General features: G+C 49.7%; 1 protein-coding gene across 5 annotated transcripts in view; it reads left to right on the plus strand.

The window, feature by feature from the left end:
* The window catches only part of ZP3 (zona pellucida glycoprotein 3), a 31,657-nt gene extending 19,783 nt beyond the window's left edge, over positions 1 to 11,874 (plus strand). For all 5 annotated transcript variants that reach the window (XM_017956631.2, XM_017956629.2, XM_021935720.2 and 2 more), the window contains 6 exons: positions 1,704 to 1,807; positions 2,204 to 2,381; positions 2,774 to 2,891; positions 10,066 to 10,157; positions 10,291 to 10,427; positions 11,645 to 11,874. In XM_017956631.2, coding sequence (XP_017812120.1) covers positions 1,704 to 1,807; positions 2,204 to 2,381; positions 2,774 to 2,891; positions 10,066 to 10,157; positions 10,291 to 10,427; positions 11,645 to 11,859 — 844 coding nt within the window. In that variant the 3' untranslated portion in view covers positions 11,860 to 11,874. The remainder of the gene's footprint in view (positions 1 to 1,703; positions 1,808 to 2,203; positions 2,382 to 2,773; positions 2,892 to 10,065; positions 10,158 to 10,290; positions 10,428 to 11,644) is intronic.
* Positions 11,875 to 25,305: the final 13,431 nt, after the last annotated feature.

The following is a 25,305-nucleotide window of genomic DNA, read 5'->3' on the forward strand; positions in this document are numbered from 1 at the left end:
TGCTTGTAATCCCAGCTACTTGGGAGGCTAAGGCAGGAGAATCATTTGAACCAAGGCGGCGGAGGTTGCAGTGAGCTGAGATGGCACCATTGTACTCCAGCCTGGGCAACAGAGCAAGATTCCATCTCAAAAAGAAAATGCTAGTGTGAAGTGGGTAGGTAGCTGATACCAGTCAGGACATGAGGGATGAGCCATGCCCCTGGGAGGAGTCATGGTAGGGGTTATCCTAGAACAGGATCCTGGAGTGGGACCTTGAGGCTGAGATAGCCTGGACAGAGCCATGTGGCCACATACCCCACGGGAGGGCAGTGTGCCCCTAGTAGATGACATGCAGCCTAGGGGCTGGAGCCCAGGGACTAGGGAAATGAGGGAGCCAGATAGATGGGCTCACCAGCCTCACCACAGGTGCCTCTCCTGGAATGGGTGAGGACTGAATCTCCACCTAGGGTCACCTGGTGGCTGGTGCAGAAGACAAGTGGGAACCAGTGAGAACCAGCTGGGAGGCTGGAAAACCGAATTCGATGAGGCCTGACCCATGGTTGCAGAGGCTGTAGAGGCTGACTCGGAGGAGCTAAGAGCAACTGGAGGAGTTTGGTGTCTATGTGGGTAGTGGAGATGGAAGAATCAAGGGCAGGCCGCCCAGCCTGTGGGAGGGACTGAAGCCCTCCTGTGACCATTAAAGTCTCTGACTTCAGAGTAGCTTTGTCTGGGCCTGGCCTCTGAGGATGGCGGCTCACCTGATCCATTGGCTGCAGGCAGTACTAGAGAGGCTGGCTGTAGGCTAGGATGCTTTAACCTGACTCCAGATACCTGAGTCTGGTTATCAATAGATGCATCCATTGCTTGGAATAGCTTCTCCCAGCAGATCCTGTGGGGTCAGCAGAGGTATCTGCAGATACCCAGACCTGCTTCCATGGACTTCCCAGTCACTGGTGCGGGTTCAGGTTCTTGGTAGCATCTCAAGACCCTACGGGCCTATCTTTGATCTCTAAAGGATGGCCTTAACTGATTCCCCTCTCAAGCATCCTGTGGAGTACTGTGCAGGGCGTGCTATCAGACCCCAAACCTGAACCTCTAGGGCTAAAGTATGTGTGGTGGCTTTTTGGTTTTTTGTTTTTTAAAGTCTTAATCTGCCACCCAGGCTGGAGTGCAGTGGGTGCCATCATAGTTCACTGCAGCCTTGACCTCCTGGGCTCATGCAATTTTCCCATCTCAGCCTCCAGAGTAGCTGGGACTACAGGTATACACTACTGTGCCTAGCTATCTTTTCTTTTTTTATAGAGAGTCTCGCTATGTTGTCCAGACTGCTCTCAAACTCCTAGCCTCAAGCAATCCTCCTGTCTCCACCTCCCAGAGTACTGGGATTACAGGCTCGAGCTACTGCACTCAGGTCCAGGGCTCAAGAAGGAGCAGATCTCAGTCTAGAAACCAAACTCCTAGTTTCAGCTGTATCTGTCTTCAGCAGCCCAGATAGCATCATAGCATCAGTTAGGAGGGCTGGGCCACTCACAGGTGCAGAAGTTCAGGAGGGTCTGGGGGCAGCCTCAGGCTCAAGGTGTCTGTTCAGCCATCTTGTACCAGCTACCTGGCTGGGCCATAGCTGGTGATCCTGTAGTGGGGTAGCAGTGAGATATTCCCCATCAGTGGGGGCCCAGGTGAGTGTGACCTGAGGCAGGTGTGCACAGCTGCTGTTCTTCTCTCAGGCAGGGCAATGTGAGCAGCCAGGCCATCCTGCCCACCTGGTTACCCTTCAGGACCACGGTATTCTCGGAGGAGAAGCTGACTTTCTCTCTGCGTCTGATGGAGGGTAAGAGAAGGCTGGGTGGGACAGCTGTGTAAAGCCCTGGGCCATCTCAAACCCCTGCCCTTGGCTGTGTCTTTGTTTTTTTTTTGTTTGTTGTTTTTGAGACGGAGTCTAGCTCTGACCTCCAGGCTAGAGTGCGCTGGTGCTATCTTAGCTCACTGCAGTCTCCACCTCCTGGGGTTCAAAGATTCTCCTGCCTCAGCCTCCCGAGTAGCTGGGATTACAGGCTTGTGATGCCACACCCAGCTAACCTGACTATTTTTAGTAGAGATGGGGTTTTGCCACTTTGGCCAGGATGGTCTCGAACTCCTGACCTCAGGTAATCCACCTGCCTCAGCCTCCCAAGGTGCTGGGATTACAGGCGTGAGCCAACCATGCCCAGCTGGCTGTGTCTTTCAGAGAACTGGAACGCTGAGAAGAGGTCCCCTACCTTCCACCTGGGAGATGCAGCCCACCTCCAGGCAGAAATCCACACTGGCAGCCACGTGCCACTGCGGTTGTTTGTGGACCACTGCGTGGCCACACCAACACCAGACCAGAATGCCTCCCCTTATCACACCATCGTGGACTTCCATGGGTGAGCACTGGACTCCCTGCCTAGAGAACCTTCCTAGCAAGATGACCCTAGAGCCACCTGTTTGGCTTTTTGAGACAGTCTCACTCTGTAGCCTAGGCTGTAATACAGAGGCTTGATCTCTGCCTACTGCAACCTCTGCCTCCTGGGTTTAAGTGATTCTCCTGCCTCAGCCTCCCCAAGTAGCTGGGAATTACAGGTGCCCATCACCACACCCAGCTAACCTTTGTGTTTTTAGTAGAGACAGGGTTTCACCATGTTGGCCAGGCTGGTCTTGAACTCCTGACCTCAAGTGATCCGCCCACCTTGGCCTCCCAAAGTGCTGGGATTATGCGCGTGAGTCACCGTGCCTGGCCCACCTGTCTGGTTTTAACACCATTCTGTTCTCTTCCAAGCTGTCTTGTCGATGGTCTCACTGATGCCTCTTCTGCGTTCAAAGTTCCTCGACCCGGGCCAGATACACTCCAGTTCACAGTGGATGTCTTCCACTTTGCTAATGACTCCAGAAACATGGTAAGAGCTTTAACAGCCTGGAAGAAGGCTGAACTTGCAACCTTCATATCCAACTGAGTGGGTTTGCTCACCAGCTCTACCCTTAAGCAAATGACTTAGAGCTCTGTCCAGTAACTCAAACTTACAAGTAAAGCCATGAGCTTTAGTGAGGCCTTCAAGAATAAGAATGAACAATATGAAGCCTTAAGAGGTAGAGGCCAGGCACAGTGGCTCATGCTGTAATCCCAATACTTTGGGAGGCCGAGAGGGGGGCGGATCACTTGAGGTCAGGAGTTCAAGACCAGCCTGGCCCAGTGAAACCCCGACTTGACTAAAAATACAAAAAAATTAGCTGAGTGTGGTAGTGGGCACCTGTAATCCTAGCTACCTGGGAGGCTGAGGCAGGAGAATAGCTTAAACCTGGGAGGTGGAGGTTGCAGTGACCAGAGATCATGCCACTGAACCTCCAGCCTGAGTAACAGTGAGACTCTGTCTCCAAAAAAAAAAAAAAGAAAAAAAAACAGGCGTTAGCCTTCCTGGAGGCTTTCTCCAGGTTCAAAGAAGACCAGTGTGAACTTACTGGGCAGGGTGGCCTCTTGAACTTGATCTAGGCTAGGCCGATTCTGAAGGCATCATCCTCACCTGGAGAGCCTGTTGAAACTGAGACTGGGCCCCAACCCAGGGTTTGTTTCAGGTGGTTGAGTGAGGCCTAGAATCTGCATTCTTGGCCAGGCACGGTTGTTCACGCCTGTAATCCCAGCACTTGGGGAGGCCGAGTCGGGCGGATCACGAGGTCAGGAGATCGAGACCATCCTGGCTAACATGGTGAAACCCCGTCTCTGCTAAAAATACAAAAAATTAGCTGGGCACGGTGGTGGGTGCCTGTAGTCCCAGCTACTTGGGAGGCTGAGGCAGGAGAATGGCGGGAACCCGGGAGGCGGAGCTTGCAGTGAGCTGAGATTGTGCCACTGCACTCCAGCCTGGGCAACAGAGCGAGACTCCATCTCTAAATAAATACATAAATAGCATCTGCATTCTTAAGTGTTGGTTCTGCCAGTCTGGGGCCTCTCCTTGAGAACCTAAACTAGAAAGTTCCAATTGACACGAGGGAAGGAGAAGGAAGGAATAAAGATGGGAACTGCCTCTGATGGCTGAGGCGGGGAGGGATGCGGTAGGAAGTACAGGTTCAAGGACCGACGTCGAGCCAGGAAGTGTACTGGTAGGTGGTTAAAAGTAAAAATCAAATCATGGGTCTTTTGCCCTCTGCAGAAAGAGGCTTCCTATGCCTAGTCTGCAGTGCAGGGCAACCTCGACCTCCTGGGCTCAAGCCATCCTCCTACCTCAGCCTCCTGAGTAGCTAGGATGAGCTACAGCCACATGCTACCATGTCCAACTAAGTTATCTTGTGGAGATGGGGTCTAGCTCTATTGACGAGGCTGGTCTTGAGTTCCTGGCCTCAGTCCTCCTCCCTCAGCTTCCCAAAGTGCTGGGATTACAGGCATAACCTACTGTACCCAGCCCTCAGGTAGCTTTTATTTTTTTGAGATGGAGTCTTGTTCTGTCATGCCCAGGCTTGAGTATAGTGGTGCCATCTCGGCTCACTGCCTCCCAGGTTCAAGTGATTCTCCTGCCTCAGTTTCCCAAGTAGTTGGGAGTACAGGTACCCACCACCGTGCCCAGCTAATATTTCTGTATTTTTAATAGAGACAAGATTTCACCATGTTGTCCAGGCTGGTCCCAAACTCCCGACCTCAGGTGATCCGCCTGTCTCGGTCTCCCAAAGTGCTGGAATTACAGGCGTGAGCCACCGTGCCCAGCTTTCAAGTAGCTTTTATTTATTTATTTATTTATTTATTTATTTTTTTTTTTTTTTTGAGACAGAGTCTTGCTCTGTCGCCCAGGCTGGAGTGCAGTGGCCAGATCTCAGCTCACTGCAAGCTCCGCCTCCCGGGTTTACGCCATTCTCCTGCCTCAGCCTCCCGAGTAGCTGGGACTACAGGCGCCCGCCACGTCGCCCGGCTAGTTTTTTGTATTTTTTAGTAGAGACGGGGTTTCACCATGTTAGCCAGGATGGTCTTGATCTCCCGACCTCGTGATCCGCCCGTCTCGGCCTCCCAAAGTGCTGGGATTACAGGCTTGAGCCACCGCGCCCGGCCTTATTTATTTATTTTTTAGTTGGAGTCTCACTCTACAGTCTAGGCTGGAATGCAATGGCACAGTCTTGGCTCACTGCAACCTCCACCTCCTAGGTTCAAGCAATTCTCCTGCCTCAGCCTCCCAAGTAGCTGGGCACTATAGGTGCCCGCCATCACGCCCAGCTAATTTTTGTATTTTTAACGGGGACGGGGTTTCACCACATTGGCCAGGTTGGCCTTGAACTCCTGACCTCGTGATCCACCCACCTTGGCCTCTCAAAGTGCTGAGATTACAGGCGTGAGTCACCATGCCCAGCCTCAAGTAGCTTTTAAATAAGCTCACTGAGATGAGAGGCAGGGCCGTGAGCATAGAATAGGTGGTTAGGAAGTGATTAAAGCAGGGGTTTCCAATGCTGGCTCTATACTAACCATCTGGAGAGGTTGTAAAAATACTGATTGTAGAGTCTCATACCTTCACTCTATCAGGGTAGGGCCTGGTGTCACATTTTTGTAACATTCTATTACCAAAATCTTCATGGGTGTTTGCTGTAAAACTACCAACTTCAATGTGTACACCATCTAGGTTCTACCACTAGCATTTTTTTTTTTTTTTGGGAGATAGTCTCACTGCCTCGCCCAAGCCGGAATGCAATGTTACGGTCTTGGCTCACTACAACCTCTGCCTCCGGGTGCAAACAATTCTCCTGCCTCAGCCTCCCGAGTAGCTGGGATTATAGGTGCCTGCCACCATGCCCGACTAATCCTTGTATTTTTTGGTAGAGATGGGGTTTCACCATCTTGGCCAGGCTGGTCTCAAACTCCTGACCTCATTATCCACCCGCCTCAGCTTCCTGAAGTGCTGGGATTACAGGCGTGAGCCACTGCGCCCAGGTTTTTGTTTTTTGTTTTTTGTTTTTTTGAGGGTCTCACTCCGTCACCCAGGCTGGAATACAGTGGCACAATCTTGGCTCACTGCAACCTCCGCCTCCCAGGCTCAAGCGATTCTCCTGCCTTAGCTTCCCAAGTAGCTGAGATTATAGGCCTGTGCCACTACTGCGTACCTAACTTTTGCATTTTTAGTAGAGACGGTTTCACCATATTGACCAGGTTGGTCTTGAACTCCCAACCTCAAATGACCCACCCGCCTCAGCCTCCCAAAGTGCTGGGATTACAGGCATGGGCCACTGCACCCAGCCTACTAGCATTTTACTATTCTCCATTTACTGATCTCTTATTCTACTTGGAAATGCATCAAAAGCCACTTAAGCTCCCAGGTGATTCTGACACGCAGCCAGGCTTGCAAACCTCTGAAGCAGAGGCTCATACGTCAGGGTGGCATTAAGGGACAAAGTAGAAATTCATCAAAGATGATCACATCGATGCCACTTTACCTCTTCCAGCAGCTGCCTTGTGGGAAGAGAAAGATCAACATGGGTCACTAGGGTAGCAAAAGGGAAAAGCATCTAATATTGATGAGATGGCCTGAAGCTCTCGGTGGTAGGCCCTGCTTCAATGGGGCCGGGGATACAGGAGGGCAGATTTGCTAAAAGAGTCCTGGTCCTCGGATCAGTGACCAATAGCTCCTTAGGGGAGAGGATCCTGGTTGTGGGAGGAAGTCAAGATTGACTTCAGATGTGGCCCATTTGGGAGGAAGATTGGGGAGAAGGTTTTACCCAGGTGGTAGCGGTCAGTGTGGGTATAGACTGAGGTGGTTTCTCAATCTCTGGGGATTGAGGGGTGACTAAGACCAGAGAACAGTGCTGTTTAATGGAAGATAGTCTGAGCCCTTGGAGGGTTCCCCTTCAAAGGTAGGATTGATGACGCCTCAGTAGACTATGTCCCATGGCACAAAGAAGGAACAACCCTATTTCAGAGCCATAGGGTAGCTGGGTACAGTGGTTCACATCTGTAATCCCAGCACCTTGGGAGGCAGAGGTGGGAGGATCAGAGTTCATGCGTTTAAGCCTGCAGTGAGCTATGATGGTGCCATTGCCCTCAACAGAGCAAGACCCTGTGCTTTTTTTTTTTTTTTTTTTTAAAACGGTCTCGCTCTGTCACCCAGGCTGGAGTGCAATGGCGCGATCTCGGTTCACTGCAACCTCTACTTCCCGATTCAAGTGATTCTCCTGCCTCAGCCTCCCTAGTAGTTGGAATTACAGGTGCCTACCACCACACCTCACTAATTTTTGTATTTTTAGTAGAGATGGGGTTTCGCCATGTTGGTCAGGCTGGTCTTAAACTCCTGACCTCAGGTGATCCACCTGCCTCAGCTGCCCCAAGGGCTGGGATTACAGGCATGAGCCACCACACCCAACTCTTTTTTTTTTTTTTTTTTTTTTTTTTGAGGTAGAATTTCACTCTTGCTGCCCAGGCTAGAGTGCAATGGCACGATCTCAGCTCACTGCAACTTCCCATCTCCCTGGTTCAATTCTCCTGCCCCAGCCTCCCAAGTAGCTGGGACTATAGGTACCCGCCACCATGCCCAGCTAATTTGTGTGTGTGTGTGTATATATATATATACATGGGGTTTCACCATGTTGGCCAGGCTGGTCTCAAACTCCTGACCTCAGGTGATCCACCCACCATGGCCTCCCAAAGTGCTGGGATTATAGGTGTGAGCCACCATGCCCAGCCTAGACCCTGCTTCTGAAAGGCCGCTATAGGGGTACTACCCTGGGATCTTAGACTCCAGTTAGCACCAGAAAAACATACTAGGAAGAAGCTAAGGATGAAAGTACATTTCCTTTCTGGAACAGACTACAGGGCTTTGGAAGCTTCTTACTTGCGGGGCAGGTGGCTAAGATGGGCAGCTGGAGAACTGCTAAACTGGCTGGTTTCTAAAAGTCTGAATTTACATGGTTTCAAGTTTCCCTGCTGGTATGCTTGGCCACTAGGTGGTGACTGAGGCTTGTGGCTCTGGGGCTTCTGCTAGAAGGTGGCAGAATTGCCATGCTCTGCCTGAGGTTGAGCAGGGAGGAATTTCATCCCTGCCTGGAATATGAAGGGAAACTGACCTGGGGACGGGCCAAGGCTAGACTGAGCCCTGGCTCTGTCAAAATGGCCCCTAACCCCAGTGGCAGGATGGAATGTCAGCCAAAGATGAGAAGGCCTGGCCAATACGGTGGTTCACGCCTATAATCCCAGTACTTTGTGAGGCCAGGGCAGGTGAATCACTTGAGGCCAGGAGTTCAAGACCCGCCTGTCTAATAGGGTGAAACCCCATCTCTACTACAAATACAAAAACTAGCCTGGCGTGGTGGTGGGTGCCTGTAATTCCATCTACTTGGGAGGCTGAGGCAAGAGAATCGCTTGAACCCAGGCAGTAGAGGCTGCAGTGAGCTGAGATTGTACCACTGTACTCTAGCCTGGGCTACAGAGTGAGACTCCATCTCAAAAAAAAAAAAAAAAGGGGTGGCTTACAGGGCAGTTGACTATTCCCTGGGTAGGGGGCCGTTCAGCTCCCAGCAGGAGCTCAGATTGGGTTCATTCTCTCATACTTGTCTAAAAATGTGGGTAAACATGTCCCAGAGGCTAGGACTGTCAGGGTGTCAGCCTGGTGAGTCTTCTGGTCATCATATCCCTTACAGGTGAAAGGAAGCTGACCTAGGCTTGACTAATAGCAGAGGCGTGTGTGAGGAAGAAAAGCCCGGGGAAGCTTGCCCAAGGAGTGAGCCATCACACTCTTAAGTCTGGCCAGGCGCAGTGGCTCACGCCTGTAATCCCAGCACTTTGGGAGGCTGAGGCGAGTGGACCATGAAGTCAGGAGTTCAAGAAAATGCAAAAAAAAAAAAAAAAAAAAAAAGCCAGGCATGGTGGTGTGCATGTACAGTCTCAGCTACCTGGGAGGCTGAGGCAGGAGGATCCCTTGAACCTGGGAGGTGGAGGTTGCAGTGAGCTGAGATTGCACCGTTGTACTCCAGCCTGGGTGACAGAGTGAGACTCTGTCTCAAAACCTGTTAGGTCTGAAATGGAAACTCCATAGGAGCAGGTCTGAAAGGCTTCTATGTGCCCAAGGACCTCGGGTCACAAACAACTTGGCCTTGCCGTAGCTGGCAATACAGTGACTACATCCCTGAAGAAAAGTAGTTTGTCACTAGTCAAGTGGCAGGTGGCAGTGTGGGGAGCCCAGCTAAGCTGTTCGCTAGTAAGGTGTCCACCACCCACCTCAGTCACCTGGGGGTGGGTGCAGGGGTTTAGCAATGCTGAGTTAAGCTGAGGATTGGCTGGGTACTAGTAGCTCATACCTGTAATCCCAGTACTTTGGGAGGCTGAGGCGGGCAGATCACTTGAGCCCAGGAGTTTGAGGTCATCTTGGGCAACATGGCAAAACCTCATCTCTGCAAAAAAAAAAAATCCAAAATTAGCCAGGTGTGGTGGCGTGTACTCATAATTCCAACTGCTCATGAGGCTGAGGTGGGAGGATCCTTGAGCCCGGGAGGTCAAGGCTATAGTGAGTCATGATCATGCTACTGTACTCCTGCCTGGGTGACAGACCCTGTCTCAGAAGCCCAGGGTCAAGCACGCTCAATGATTGGGTAAGTTTGGAAAAGATTCGGGGAATGATAAATGGTGGATTTCAGTCTAAAATTAGTTGCTACTTGCTCTAACATTGGGTAAGTGAACCTTTAGACCATCTTAGAGATGAGGCTCTTCCTTCCCCCTCTTTATTTTATGAGACGGAGTCTTACTCTGCCAGCCAGGCTGGAGTGCAGTGGCATGATCTCGGCTCACTGCAACTTCTGCCTCCCAGGTTCAGAGATTCTCCTGCCTCAGCCTCCCAAGTAGCTGGGACTACAGGTACCCACGACCACGCCCGGTTAACTTTGTATTTTTAGTAGAGATGGGGTTTCACCATGTTGGCCAGATTGGTCTCGAACTCCTGACCTCAGGTGATCCACCCGCCTCGGCCTCCCAAAGTGTTGGGAGTATAGGTATGTGTGTCATTGTGCCTGGCCCCTTCTCCCTCTTTAAAGGGTTAAGGGTTATATGAGAACTGGCATGTTAAACTCCCAGGCACAGCTTGGAACTCAGCCTGGAAATAGCTGTTATTCCTTTTGCAGATATACATCACCTGCCACCTGAAGGCCATCCCAGCTGAGCAGGAACCAGACGAACTCAACAAAGCCTGTTCCTTCAGCAAGTCTTCCAACAGGTGAGGAGGCCAGGTGCCCCATGACTGGGGTAGAAACTGAATCGGCGATGCCTTGTCTATTTCCCCCAATGTATTATCAGCAAACTGCTTCCTGCAGGCAACAAAAATCTAAGCTGCTTGTCTTTCATCTCAGCTGGTTCCCAGTGGAAGGCCCAGCTGACATCTGTCAATGCTGTAGCAAGGGTGACTGTGGCACTCCAAGCCATTCCAGGAGGCAGCCCCATGTCGTGAGCCAGTGGTCCAGGTCTGCTTCTCGTAACCGCAGGCATGGTATGTCACAGGACGGCCAAGAGGCTGTTCATCATCCCCTATTCAGTTGAGGGTATCTGCTGTCATTTCAGGGTGATGGTCTTTTCCCTTGTCCTTCATTAAAGCTGTTTGCTCCTAGGCCTGCAGCTACCTTTCCCTAACACAAATCCTGGGGCTAAGCAGGAAGGGCTGTCAGCCCACCACCTCAGTGGCAGCCAGGGTAGCTCTGCTGTCATCCTAGGCTTCTACTGAGACATCATTAGGCATGTAGGGGAAATATAGCAGCTGTTAAGATAATCTGGCTGGGCACAGTGGTTCACGCCTGTAATTCCAGCACTTTGAGGGGCCAAGGCAGACAGGTCACCTGAGGTCAGGAGTTCGAGACCAGCCTGACTAACATGGAGAAACCTCATCTCTACTAAAAATACAAAATTAGCCGGGCGTAGTGGTGCATGCCTGTAATCCCAGCTACTTGGGAGGCTGAGGCAGGAGAATTGCTTGAACCTGGGAGGTGGAGGTTGAGGTGAGCCGAGATTATGCCATTGTACTCCAGCCTGGGCAACAAGAACAAAACTCTGTCTCAAAAAAATAATAATCTGGCCAGAATGCTGGGTCATGCCTACAATCCCAGCACTTGGGGAGGCTGAGGCTGGAGAAATCACTTGAGCCTGGGAGTTCTTGACCAGCCTGGGCAACATAGCAAGACCCTGTCTCTACAAAAAAGACCTGATATACTAGGGAAATCCCTCTTGTGGGTGACCTACTTTCTCTGTATGAGAAAACTTTCCTTCCCCCTGCCCTGCCCTGCCCCTCACGATGGAGTCTCGCTCTATTGCCCAGGCTGGAGTACTGTGGCATGATCTCTGCTCACTGAAACCTCTGCCTCCTGGGTTCAAGCTAGTCTGCCTCGGCCTCCCAAGTAGCTGAGACTACAGGCATGTGCCACCATGCCCAGCTAACTTTATTTTTAGTAGAGATGGGGATCTTGCCATGTTGGCCAGGCTGGCCTCAAACATCTGACCTCAGGTGATCTGCCTGCCTCAGCCTCCCAAAGTGCTGGGATTACAGGCATGAGCCATCACACCTAGCCGAGAAAGCTGTCTTTTTTTGTCTATGAACTTTGTTAACACAAAAAAAAGACAACATATTAGTTCAGCCCACTGAGGCAGAATAAACCTCCAACCTGATTCCTGGTTAGGGACTAAGATGACCTCCGGGGGTTTGTTCTCCTTCTACAGTGACAGAAGAAGCAGATATCACCGTGGGGCCACTGATCTTCCTGGACAGGAGTGCTGACTATGAAGTAGAGCAGTGGGCCTTGCCGGCTGACACCTCCGTGCTGCTGCTGGGCATAGGCCTGGCCGTGGTGGCATCTCTGACTCTGACCGCTGTTATCCTGGTTTACACCAGGAGGTGGCGCACTGCCTCCCGCCCTGTGTCTGTTTCCCAATAAAAGAAGAAAGCAGTATCTGGTTGTGGTGTGATTAGAAGATCAGAATTAGTACTGACTGTGTCGGGTGGGGAAGACTATACCACCAGCCCCGTGCACTCACATAGCACAGTCCAGCAAGCACTACTGTGCCGCTAGTGTAAACAGGGTAGGGTTCATGTCCTTGCGGACAACTATGATCTATCACCTCCATGGGAACCAACATGGAAACTTAGATGAAGGTCAGTCTGGCTGGGCCCACCTTACTTCTAGATTAGCAAAGAATCTTGTATCTCTGGCCCCCATGGATTTGACTCTAGACATGGGAGACGGGAGGGGGGAGCTTCCAGGCCCCTTTCTCCGAGGCAAGCAGGCAGCCAGCTCTGTTCAGACGCTAGAGGCCAGAAGGCCAGTCATGATTGGACCCTCCCGGTAGGGCAGTGATGGGAGCTCTCCTTCTGCCTGGTCTTAGCTGTCACGTTGGGCTTGAAGCTATTCTCAAGGCATGTTGGTATGAATTTGTCAATGCTGTAGCAAGGGGGACTGGCACCCTAAGCCATTCCAGGAGGCAGCCCCATGTCATGAGCTAGTGGTCCTGAGGTGGCTCTGAGGTAGGCACTTTTGCTTTGGGAGTAGGAGGCCTCAGGAAGGCTGAGAAACTGCTTTGATTTTGGGTTTGTTTTGATTTGTCCCTCTTGAGAGGGAAGGGTCTGGCTCTGTTGCCCAGGCTGGAGTGCAGTAGTAGAATCATAGCTCACTGCAACCTGGAACTCCTGGTCTCCAGTAATCCTCCTGCCTGAGCCTCCTGAGTTGCTGTGACTACAGGCATGAACCACTATGCCCAGCTTATTGTATTTTTGGTAGGAACTGGTTCAAGCTGGCCTCGAACTCCTGGCCTCATGTGATCCTTTTGGCCTCCAAAAACCCTGGGATTATAGATGTGAGGCCTCACTGTCACTGAGGGGAGCTGCTTCTCAACCTCCCCCCACCTTTGTCGCTTTCCCTAAACAGGCTGCTTCCCTCCACCCAGGTTTTGGCCATAGTCCCTAGGAGTACTTAGTAACGGAATGGTGCCCCAAGGGGGGTACCCAGGGAGCTCGTGCCACCTTCTTTGGGGAAGGTGTTTATGGTACCCCCAAGGGATGAAAAGCCTCCCACAGTAGCTGGCTCCAGCCTTGCCCCAAACTCAAGCCATTCTCACTCGGGGAAGTTCACTTTCACTGTGGCATCCCCAGCCTGGCCGGCTACTTGCTATGAGCCTGCCAGTCCTTGTGGGCCACATGGGGTGGCACCTACTGAGCAGGATTAGGCATAAACTGAAAGCTGAAAGATGCTCAGGTGCAACTGGCATGGTGCTTATCTCTGGCCTGCTGTCTGGCTGAGGGCAAGGGGCTCCAGCATGTTGACTTGGGTATAGACATGTCTATAGTGCATTCAGAGCAATGTTTGGGTAGCTTTGGACCTACCGAGAGCAGGAAGGCCTTTGATACTCTAAGTGTGGTCTGTGAACATTGGTCTCACCTGAGCATTTGTGGGAACTGTATCACTTATAAGCCCCATCCCAGACCCAGAAATCTGCATCTTAAATCCCCGGGTGGGGTGGGCATGGTGGCTCACACCTGTAATCCCAGCACTTTGCGAGGCTCAGGAAGGTGGATCACCTGAGGTCAGGAGTTCAAGACCAGCCTGGCCAACATGGTGAAACCTCGTCTCTACTAAAAACACAAAAAATTAACTGGGAATGATGGTGGGTGCCTGCAATCCCAGCTAATTGGGAGGCTGAAGCAGGAGAATTGCTTGAACCTGAGAGAGGCAGAGGTTTTAGGGAGCCGAGATCGTGCCACTGCACTCCAGCCTGAGCAACAGAACAAGACTCCATCTCAAAAAAAAAAAAAAAAAAATACCCAGGTGATTTGAGTGGTTAAGGTTAAGTCCCTGAGCCAGGGACTTGTGGCACAAAGGGATTGTTGCAGGTGAGCCACTCGCGGCCCAAGCAGGCTGTGGTGTGATCTATCTGTAGGGGAGTAGCAGGCTGGGGTTCAAAAAAGGTCAGATATGGTGGCTCAGGCCTGTAATTTGGGCCAGCACTTTGGGAGACCAAAGTGGGAGGATGGCTTGAGCCTAGGAGTTCAAGACCAGCCTGAGCAACATGGTGAGACCCCATCTCTACAAAATACAAAAATTAGCCGAGCACAGTGGTACATGCCTGTAGTCCCAACTGCTCGGGAAGCTGAGGCTGGAGGATTACTTGAGCCCAGGAATTCGAGGTTGCAGTGAGCTGTGCTCACTGCCCAGGTCCCAGCCTTGCTGCCTCCTGCTGTACTCTAGCCAGAGTGACAGAGCAAGACCCTCTCAAAAAATAAAATTGCCTAGGGGTTGGGGAGGTGGGCTTCCTGGAGGTGGTGATCCAGAAGCAAATCCTCAACCATGGGGAAGTGGGTGTGGTGGCTCACACCTGTAATCTCAGCATTTTAGGAGGCCGAGGCAGGTGGATCACTTGAGGCCAGAAGTTCAAGACCAGCCAGGCCAACATAGCAAAACCTGTCTCTACTAAAAATATAAAAATTAGCAGGGTGTGTGGTGAGTGCCTGTAGTCTCAGCCACTGGGGAGGCTGAGGCAGGAGAATCACTTGAACCCAGGAGGCAGAGGTTGCAGTGAGCCAAGATCATGCCACTGCACTCCAGTCTGGGTGTTGCAGTGTGACTATCTCAAAAAGAGGGGAGGGGAGAGACAGGGGGAGAATCTGTACCCTGAGGACATGGAAGGCCTCAATGCCTAGTAAAGAGTGGGGCTTGGCCTGGAGAGGGAGGCCTCATGGGCTGGATAAGGGAGATGCTGGCCCATCTGGGCACGCATGTGCCCGTAGGCTTTCCCTGTCGAGATGATCAACTGGAAAGGCAGAGAATGTGGCCTGGAGGCTCGGAAACATCCTTGAAGCCATATCCCCAGGTCCTAGTCCTAACTGCCACTCTTTTCTTTTTTTGAAATGGGGTCCTGCTATGTTGCTCAGGCTGGACTCCAACTCCTGGGCTCAAGCGTTCCTCGTGCCTCAACTGCCCAAGCAGCCACAAACCACACCTGGCCTCTTCCTGCCACTTCTAGCTTAGCAGGTGGCTTCATCTGTATACGGGGATGACGTGACTGCTTGGGGGAATGAGTTGAGCCCTTGGTGGAATCATGGTTCACGCAAGAGGTCTCCGGCAAAATGCTCCAGGCTTGGAGTCCGCTGGGCGCTTCTACCCCTGACAATCCGTTTACTTACCACCACCCTCTGTTCAGACAGGGAAGTTCTTTCCATCAGGATTATAGCGAGGATTGGTCTTCATGGCACCCTTGGCATCCGAGCACGTGTTGCTGGAGCTGTTCTATGAGCCAGTACATACCAGGGAACGGTTCCCGCAATAAACACACGTCTCTTCCTCGTACTCAAGTTCTTCGGGGTTGCAACATTCTGAGAGCTTGTCCTTCATTCAACTTCTGTCCTCAGCAGAAAGAGGAAGTGGCTGTGTCAGGGGAGGGGAGGAGTTATGACTAAGATGTGACCCTGAGTGTCAGCTCCCCGCCAGCTCCAGATGGGCCTCAGCAGGATAGTTTCCCTGGGCCTTTGCCAGGAGCCACGGCCTCCAGCAGCAATGTCAGAGGGCGTGGCCTGCCTGCCTCCTAGGGGAACTAGACTAGAAATGAAAGGTAGTGGAAAACCACTACGGATTCTCTTGATTCCATTGCTTAGTCCTCCTCTTTCCCTAAAGTTTCCAGAAACTTCCTATTGCACTGGAAAACCTCTGTAAACCAACACTTTGGGTGTGGGTTTATTTTTTGAGATGGGGTCTCACTCTGCTGCCCAGGCTGGAGTGCAGTGGCGCCATCATAACTCACTACAGCCTTGACTTCTCTGCCTCAAACCATCCTCCCACCTCAGCCTCCCAAGTAGCTGGGATTACAGGGGCATGCCACTATGCCCGGCTAATTTTATTCTATTTTGTTAGTACAGATGGGGTTTCAGCATGTTGACCAGGCTGGTCTTGAACTCCTGACCTCAAGTGCTCCTCCTGCCTCAGCCTACCAAGTTGTTGGGATTACAGGTGTGAGCCACCGCGCCCAGCCAGTTCTCATTCTTAATTAGAGATTGTAGCCAGACATTAGAGAAAACTAGAAGAATCCAGAATCTAATACAGTCTATAGGTAGATAAATAACTCAAACAATGAACATTACTATAATAACAGGTAAACTATCATTTTTCTATTGAAACATAATTTTTCTCCCTATAGTCACCTCGAACTGACCTTGTGATTCGCTCCCCTTGGTCTCCCAAAGTGCTGGAATTACAGGCATGAGCCACCATGCCTGGCCCTCCTTTTTTTTTGAGACAAAATCTCACTCTGTCACCCAGGCTGGAGTGCAGTGGTACAATCTCGGCTTACAGCAACCTCCACCTCCCAGGTTCAAGTGATTCTCCTGACTCAGCCTCCCTAGTAGCTGGGATTCCAGGTACATGCCCAACGTGCCAGGCTAATTTTTGTATTTTTGGTAGAGACAGGGTTTCGCCATGTTGGCCAGGCTGGTCTTGAACTCCTGATCTCAAGTGATCTGCCTGCCTCAGCCTCCCAAAGTTCTGGGATTATAGGTGTGAGCCACTGTGCCTGGACAGAGAACAGATTCTTACTGAACCTATGCAAATAACCATGTTGCTGTAAAAATAAGAATAATCATAAATTGCTTCTAAATTCTGGAGGGTTCAGGTAGAGAAGAAAAGCAAATATTTTCATTTTTGTTTTCAAAAGTACTTTACCAAATTACTATAAATTATACAAAGCTTAAAAGAAAAAAGTTTCCTTAAATCTGGAAAACAATATTAAAAGAACCCGCAATGTTTGACATAAAGCAGCCTTAAAAATCCATAATTCAGCTGGGTCTAGTGGCTCCCACCTGTAACACAGCACTTTGGGAGGCTGAGGTGGGAGGATTGATTGAGCTCAGGAATTCAAGGCTGCTGCAAGCCATGATCACACCACTGCACTTCACCTGGGTGACACAGCAAGACCCTGCCGTGAAAAAAAAAAAAAAAAAAAGATCCAGGCCTGGTTTGGTGGCTCACGCTTGTAATCCCAGTACTTTGGGAGGCCTAGGCAGGCAGATCACCTTAGGTCAGGAGTTCGAAACCAGCCTGCCCAACATGGAGAAACCCCATCTGTACTAAAAATACAAAATTAGCGGGGCATGCTGGCACATGCCTGTAATCCCAGCTACTAGGGAGACTAAGTCAGGAGAATCGCTTGAACCTGGGAGGCAGAGGTTGCAGTGAGCCGAAATCGCACCATTGCACTCCAGCCTGGGCAACAAGAACGAAACTCCATCTTAAAAAAAAAATAATCAGCCGGGCACGGTGGCTCAAGCCTGTAATCCCAGCACTTTGGGAGGCCGAGACGGGCGGATCATGAGGTCAGGAGATCGAGACCATCCTGGCTAACACGGTGAAACCCCGTCTCTACTGAGAAATACAAAAAACTAGCCGGGCGAGGTGGCGGATGCCTGTAGTCCCAGCTACTCGGGAGGCTGAGACAGGAGAATGGCGTAAACCCAGCGGCGGAGCTTGCAGTGAGCTGAGATCCGGCCACTGCACTCCAGCCTGGGCGACAGAGCGAGACACTGTCACACAAAAAAAATAAAAATAAAAATAACCAACTGGGCATGGTGGCGGGTGCCTGTGATCCCAGCTACTTGGGAGGCTGAGGCAGGGGAATTGCTTGAACCTGGCAGGCGGAGGTTGAGATCACACCACTGCACTCCAGCCTGGGTGACAGAGTGAGACCCTGTCTCAAAAAAAAAAAAAAAAGATTCATAATTCTTTTTCATCAGTTCATTCAGTCTTGTAAGTAATTCTTGCTCTGATCTGTATTAGCAATTTCACAAACCCATCAGTTTCTTCATTCGAGTTTTGGAATTTTTTTTTTTTTGACAGAGTTTCGCTCTTATTGCCCAGGCTGGAGTGCAATGGCACAATCTCAGCTCACCGCAACCTCGGCCTCCCGGGTTCAAGTGATTCTCCTGCCTCAGACTCCCGAGTAGATGGGATTACAGGCATGTGCTACCACGCCCAGCTAAATTTGTGTGTGTGTGTGTGTGTTTTAGTAGAGACGGGTTTTCTCCATGTTAGTCAGGCTGGTCTCGAACTCCCAACCTCAGGTGATCCGCCCACCTTGGCCTCCCAAAGTGCTGGGATTACAGGCGTGAGCCACGGTGCCTGGCCAAGTTTTGGAAATTTAGTTCAATAGTGTGAACTCACAGTTATTAGAAACCCATACTTGTCAGACTTCATTCTTTCCATGAAGCTCCTTGAAGACATAACTCCCTGGGATTATAATTGCTGGCAAGAAGCTTTCAGAAAGACATTAGACTAAGGCAATTAAGTGTGGACATGAAGACTTCAAGTGGCCATGGCCAAAACCTGGTCTGAGTCCATCGTAATGATGACATAATTGACAAGAATGTTATTTGTGAACCAAAATTGACTGATACATCAGATTTCTAGGTATGTTTTATAATTTTTGAATATATTAATAACATACCCATATAAATATATCTCAAGGTGAAATATTTATTTATTTATTTATTTATTTTTTGAGATGGAGTCTTGCTCTGTCGCCCAGCCTGGAGTGCAGTGGCCGGATCTCAGCTCACTCCAAGCTCTGCCTCCCAGGTTCAGGCCATTCTCCTGCCTCAGCCTCCTGAGTAGCTGGGACTACAGGCGCCCGCCACCTCGCCCGGCTAGTTTTTTTGTATTTTTTAGTAGAGACGGGGTTTCACCTTGTTAGCCAGGATGGTCTCGATCTCCTGACCTCGTGATCCACCCGTCTCGGCCTCCCAAAGTGCTGGGATTACAGGCTTGAGCCACCGCGCCTGGCCAAGGTGAAATATTTCTTATTTTGCCGATCCTTCTCTTGTAATTTATTTTATTTATTTATTTATTTGAGACAGAGTCTCACTCTGTTGCCCAGGCTGGAGTGCAGTCGTGTAATCTCTGCTCACTGCAAGCTCCACCTCCCGGGTTCACAACATTCTCCTGCCTCAGCCTCCCAAGTAGCTGGGACTACAGGCGCCCGCCACCACACCCGGCTAATTTTTTGTATTTTTAGTAAAGACGGGGTTTCACCATGTTAGCCAGGATGGTCTCAAACTCCTGACCTTGTGATCCGCCCGCCTCGGCCTCCCAAAGTGCTGAGATTACAGGCGTGAGCCACCATGCCCAGCCTTATTTTTTATTTTATTTTTACATTTTTAAAATTTTTTGGCTGGGCGCAGTGGCTCATTCCTGTAATCCCAGCACTTTGGGAGGCCGAGGCGGGTGGATCACCTGAGGTCAGGACTTCAAGACCAGCCTGGCCGACATGGCAAAACCCCGTCTCTACTAAAAGTACAAAAATTAGCCGGGTGTGGTGGTGCGTGCCTGTAATCCCTGCTACTGAGGAGGCTGAGGCAGGAGAATCACTTGAACCAGGGAGATGGAGCTTGCATTGAGCCGAGATGGCACCACTGCACTCCAGCCTGGCCCACAACAGCCAGACTCTGTCTAAAAAATAAAAAAATAAATAAAAATTTTTTTGTAGATACGGGGGTCTCGATATTTTGCCCAGGCTGGTCTCAAACTCCTGGGCTCAAGCAATCTTCCTGCCTTGGCCTCCTAGTGTTGGGATTACAGGCATTAGCCACTGTGCCCAGCCTCATATAAATTAATATATCAGACAGGCCCAATTGGTTTAATATTTCTTTTTTTGCAGATCCTTTGAGAGGTTCAGGAGTCCTCTGGAACATCCTAAAGTTAGTTTGAGGTCAAAAATGCTTAATTTTGATTTTTTTTTTGAGAGACGGAGTCTCATTTGTCACCCAGACTGAGTGCAGTGGCCGGATCTCAGCTCACTGCAAGCCCTGCCTCCCGGGTTCACCTCCTGCCTCCTCAGCTCTCAGTAGCTGGGACTACAGGCACCCCACCCCAGCTAGTTTTTGTATTTTTTTTTAGTAGAGACAGGGTTTCACCCATGTTAGGCCAGGATGGTCTCATCTCCTGACCTCGATCCACCCATCTCTCGGCCTCCCAAAGTGCTGGGATTACAGGCTTGAGCCACCAGCCTGGCTTTTTTTTTTTTTGAGATAGGGTCTTACTCTGTCACCCTGGCTGGAGTGCATGGACGGAAGCATAGCTCACTGCAGCCTCGAACTCTTGGAGCAAGTAATTGTCCCACCTTAGCCTCCAGAGTAGCTGGGTCTACAGGTATGTGCCACCATGTGCAGCTAATTTTATTTATTTTTTGTAGAGATGGGATCTTGTTATATTGCCCAGGTGGGTCTCAAACTCCTGGGCTCAAGCAATCCTCCTGCCTCAGCCTCCCAAAGTGTTGGGAGTATAGGCGTGTGCTACTGTGTCTGCCTTAATTGTGATTTTTGAAAAGTTTGTCAAATATCAAAGTTTTAAAACGCTTGATCAAAGTAGGATCACAGGTCATTGTGAAATAAAACCAAAGTGAGAAAAGATTTCAAAGACACAAAGCACAATAAATACTTTTTTTTTTTTTTTGAGGAGAGTCTTGCTCTGCTACCCATGCTGGAGTGCAGTGGTATGATCTCGGCTCACTGCAACCTCTGCCTCCTGGGCTCAAGCAATTCTCCTGCCTCAGCCTCCCAAGTAGCTGGGATTACAGGTGCTCACTACCACACCGGCTAATTTTTGTATTTTAAGGAGAGACGGAGTTTCAGCATGTTGGGCAGGTTGGTCTCGAACTCTTGACCTCAGGTAATCTGCCCTTCTTGGCCTCACAAAGTGCTGGGAGTACAGGCGTGAGCCACCGTGCCTGGCCAATATTCTTGATGAAACAGAGATTCTCTGTTTCCTAGGCCAGTTACCTAAAAGGTAAAGAAAAGTCTTTTTTTTTTTTTTTGAGACGGAGTCTCGCTCTGTCACCCAGGCTGGAGTGCAGTGACCGGATCTCAGCTCACTGCAAGCTCCGCCTCCCAGGTTTACACCATTCTGCAATTTTCTTGTAAAGGGCAGATCAATGGTCCACAAAAACCCTGTGGTTCCAACATAGGGGCCCAAATTGTGGTCTTGAATCCATCAGTGTACTTTTGATATTAATGCTCAGTTTTTAGCCTAGGCAACATGGGAAGACCTCACCACTACAATAAAAGTAAAAATTAGCCAGGTGTGGTGGTGCACACCTGTAGTCCTATCTTCTTGGGAGGCTGAAGTGGGAGAATCACTTGAGCCCAGGAGATTAAGGCTACAGCAGCCGGCGGATCGCCACTGCACTCCAGCCTGGGCATGGTGGAGCGCAAGACCTTGCCTCAAAAACAAACCTCACCTTGGGCCAAGAAAATTAAAATCCCAATATCTTTGGGAGGCTTATGGCAGATTACAAGGTCAGGAGTTTGAGACTAGCCTGACTCCACGGGTGAGACTCCCCATCTCTGCTTGAATGCAAAATTAGTTGAGCCTGAGCAGGCACCGGGACTTGCTACTCTGGACAGTAGGGTGACCTACTGAACTGGGGAGGCGGGTTGCGGCGGTTTTGAGATTGCTTATATTCTTCAATCCATGGTTAGCCTCCAAGCAACAGACAAAAGCACCCCAAAAGGAAATAAATTTTAAAAAAGAAAAGAAAGTTCAATTTTTAGTATATCTTATAAATATTTATGATTTTTTTTTTTTTTTTTTTTGAGACCAAGTCTCACTGTGTCACCTCAGGCCAGTGCAATGGTGCACTTTGGCTCACTACACCTCTGCCTCCCAGGCGTTCAAGCTGCATTCTCCTGCCCCTCAACCCTCCCCGGTGGGACAGTGCACCAAATGCACCTGGCTAATTTTTGTATTTTTAGTAGAGATGGGGTTTCACCATGTTGGCCAGGCTGGTCTCGAACTCCTGACCTCAGGTGATCCACCTGCCTTGGCCTCCCAAAGTGCTGGGATTACAGGCATGAATCATCACGCCCGGCCAAAAATCTTATAAATAATCCCCTTCTAATTTCAGCCAGCTTAATCACACACAAAATTCCTTTCATGAGATTAATCTTCCACAAACCTACAACTTCCTTAAACCTTCAATTTTCTCCTATACATCTTTTTTTATATTAGCAATCTACTTTAGGACAGAAATTTACTTTCCTTTCCTCTTGATTTTGGCCAAAGTCTTCTCTTATGCAAAATGAAAAATTACTCTCTTTTCAACTTTCTTTACCAAAAATACATCCTCATACTTATAACTTTTCTTCACATCTCTCCTACTTACTGGTCTTCTTCCCACCTTGTTTCTATTTCCTTCCTAAATCCATATTTTGAAACAATCTTTAAATAACCCCCAAGTTAAACAAAATTGCTCTTATTTAACAAAAAAAAAACTCATCTCAAAAAACCTAGCACAGTCACCAAGCGTGCTTTTCTTTTCTTTTCTTTCTTTCTTTTTTTTTTTTTTGGAGGTGGATTCTTGCCCTTGTTGGCCATGCCGGAGTGCAAATGGCGCGATCCTGGCTCACTGCAACCTCCGCCTCCCGGGTTTCAAGCGATTCTCCTGCCTCAGCCTGCCGAGTAGCTGGGATTACAGGTGCGTACCATCACGCCTGGCTAATTTTTGTATTTTTAGTAGAGATGGGGGTTTTGCCATGTTGATCAGGCTGGTCTTGAACTCCTGACCTCAGGTGATCCACCCACCTCAGCCTCCCAAAGTGTTCGGATTACAGGTGTGAGCCACTGCACCAGGCTTGATCCCTTTTCTTGAACAATCTATATATCCCAAACCAATGCATCAGAATATTCGTTTACAATGAGAATGAAACTATCCCCACAGGAGTGACAAGAACTGTGTGCTGGGTTCTGGACAGAAACAGAGTTATAATTAAGCATTAATCAGGCTGCAATTTTGGCCCACTTCCTTGTTGCTAAAAGTCAGGTGGCACTAGTTCCTGACCATTGCATACCATTGTTCCTGTAGATAAGATTTCTGACATTAGAGTCATAAGACTGTTTTAAGAATTTATTTGAGGATCTCCTGGGGCTGTATCACAGGGGGAAAAGTGAAATAAAAAAAAGAATCAATTCGGGCTGAGCACAGTGGCTTAACCTGTAATCCGAGCACTTTGGGAGGCTGAGGTGGAGGGATCTCTTGAGCCCAAGAGTTAGAGACCAGCCTGGCTAACATAGTGAAACCCCATCTCTACCAAACAAAATATAAAAATTAGCCAGGCATGGTGGTGAGTGCCTGTAGTCCCAGTTACTCCAGAGGCTGAGGCGGGAGGATCATTTGAGCCCAGGAGTTGGAGGCTGCAGTGAGATATGATCCAGCCACTGCAAGACCCCATTTCAAAAAGAAAAAAAAAAAGGAATTTATATTTAAAAAAAAAAAAAAAAAAAAAAGGCCTGAGTTTGGATGCAGTGGCTCAAGCCTATAATCCCAGCACTCTTAAGAGGCTGAGGTGGGAAGATCTCTTGAGCCCAGGAGTTCCAGGCTGCAGTGAGCCGTGATCACATCACTGCACTCTAGCCTGGACAACAGAGTGAGATCTTGTCTCTAAAACAAAACAAAACTAAACTAAACTTGAGAATGATGGTGTTATAGGAAAGGGGTCCCTACCCAGACCCCAAGTGAGGGTTCTTGGATCTCACGCAAGAAATAATTCAGGGCAAGTCCGTAAAGTGAAAGTAAGTTTATTAAGAAAGTAGAGGAATGGCCGGGCGCGGTGGCTCAAGCCTGTAATCCCAGCACTTTGGGAGGCCGAGACGGGCGGATCACGAGGTCAGGAGATCGAGACCATCCTGGCTAACACGGTGAAACCCCGTCTCTACTAAAAAAATACAAAAACTAGCCGGGTGAGGTGGCGGGCGCCTGTAGTCCCAGCTACTCGGGAGGCTGAGGCCGGAGAATGGCGGGAACCCGGGGGGCGGAGCTTGTAGTGAGCCGAGATCGGGCCACTGCACTCCAGCCTGGGCGACAGAGCGAGACTCCGTCTCAAAAAAAAAAAAAAAAAGAAAGTAGAGGAATAAGGGAATGGCCATTCCATAGACAGAGCAGCCCCGACGGTGGCTGGTTGCCCATTTTTATGGTTATTTCTTGATGATATGCTACACAAGGGGTGGATTATTCATGCTGCCCTTTTTAGACCATATAGGGTAATTTCCTGACGTTGCCGTGGCATTGGTAAACTGTCGTGGTGCTGGTGGGAGCATAGCAGTGAGGACAACCAGAGGTCACTTTCATCGCCATCTTGGGTTTGGTGGGTTTTAACCGGTTTCTTCACTGCAACCTGTTTTATTTATTTATTATTTATTTATTTATTTATTTTATTTATTTATTTTTGAGATGGAGTCTTGCTTTATTGCCCAGGCTGGAGTGCAGTGGCAAGATCTCGGCTCACTGCAAGCTCCGCCTCCCGGGTTCAGGCCATTCTCCTGCCTCAGCCTCCTGAGCAGCTGGGACTACAGGTGCACGCCACCATATCCAGCTAATTTTTTGTATTTTTAGTAGAGACGAGGTTTCACCGTGTTAGCCAGGATGGTCTCGATTTTCTGACCTCGTGACCCGCCCGCCTCAACCTCCCAAAGTGTTGGGCTTACAGGCGTGAGCCACTGCGCCCAGCCATCACTGCAACCTGTTTTATCAGTGAGGTCTATATCTTGAGCCAACTTCCTATCTCATTCTGTGACTTAGAATGCCTTAACCATCTGGGAATGCAGCCCAATAGGTCTCAGCCTCATTTTATCCAGCCCCTATTCAAAATGGAGTTGCTCTGGTTCACCCGCCTCTGACAATAGCAGGAGGAGTTAAAAAAAAAAAAAAAGAAAAGAAAAAAGAAATTCTTTAACTCCACTCCAGGTGGCATTTCTTAGTGCCTCTGAAGGTTCTGATCCTAGAACCAGCCCCCAGCTCGCCCAGAGCAAGAAAAGATCATGAAAATCCAAGCAAAAGCAAGACACTGGGTTCTAGCATCAATGCTAAGGGCTAGAGCATTTGCTGGTGTTTTGCTTGGAAAGGCAGAATTTGGTTGTCTAGTGCCTCCACTAATTGGCCTCCATCTGACACCCTAGAGGGATGGTCTGATTAGAAGCCACAGCTGCTTTGCTCATTATTTCTGATGAATGGACATCACCTGGTGTCTCCGATGATGGCCCCTGCTCAGGACCCAGGTGTGACCTGCATAACAAACAGAAGTACAAGACCAGCCTGGCCAATATGGCGAAACCCCATCTCTACTCAAAACACAAAAATTAGCCGGGCGTGGTGGCACGTGTCTGTAATCCCAGCTACTTGGGAGGCTGAGGCAGGATAATCACTTGAATATGGGAGGTAGAGGTTGCAGTGAGCCAGGATCACACCACTGTACCCCAGCCTGGGCAAGAAGAGTGAAACCCCATCTCAAAAACCAAATAAAAGGCTCATCCTTTTCACCGGTTCCCTTGTGGTAAATCTAAAGTAAGGTACACGTGCTC

The sequence above is a fragment of the Papio anubis genome, chromosome 4, assembly GCF_008728515.1.
Source record: "Papio anubis isolate 15944 chromosome 4, Panubis1.0, whole genome shotgun sequence".
Classification (NCBI taxonomy): domain Eukaryota; kingdom Metazoa; phylum Chordata; class Mammalia; order Primates; family Cercopithecidae; genus Papio; species Papio anubis.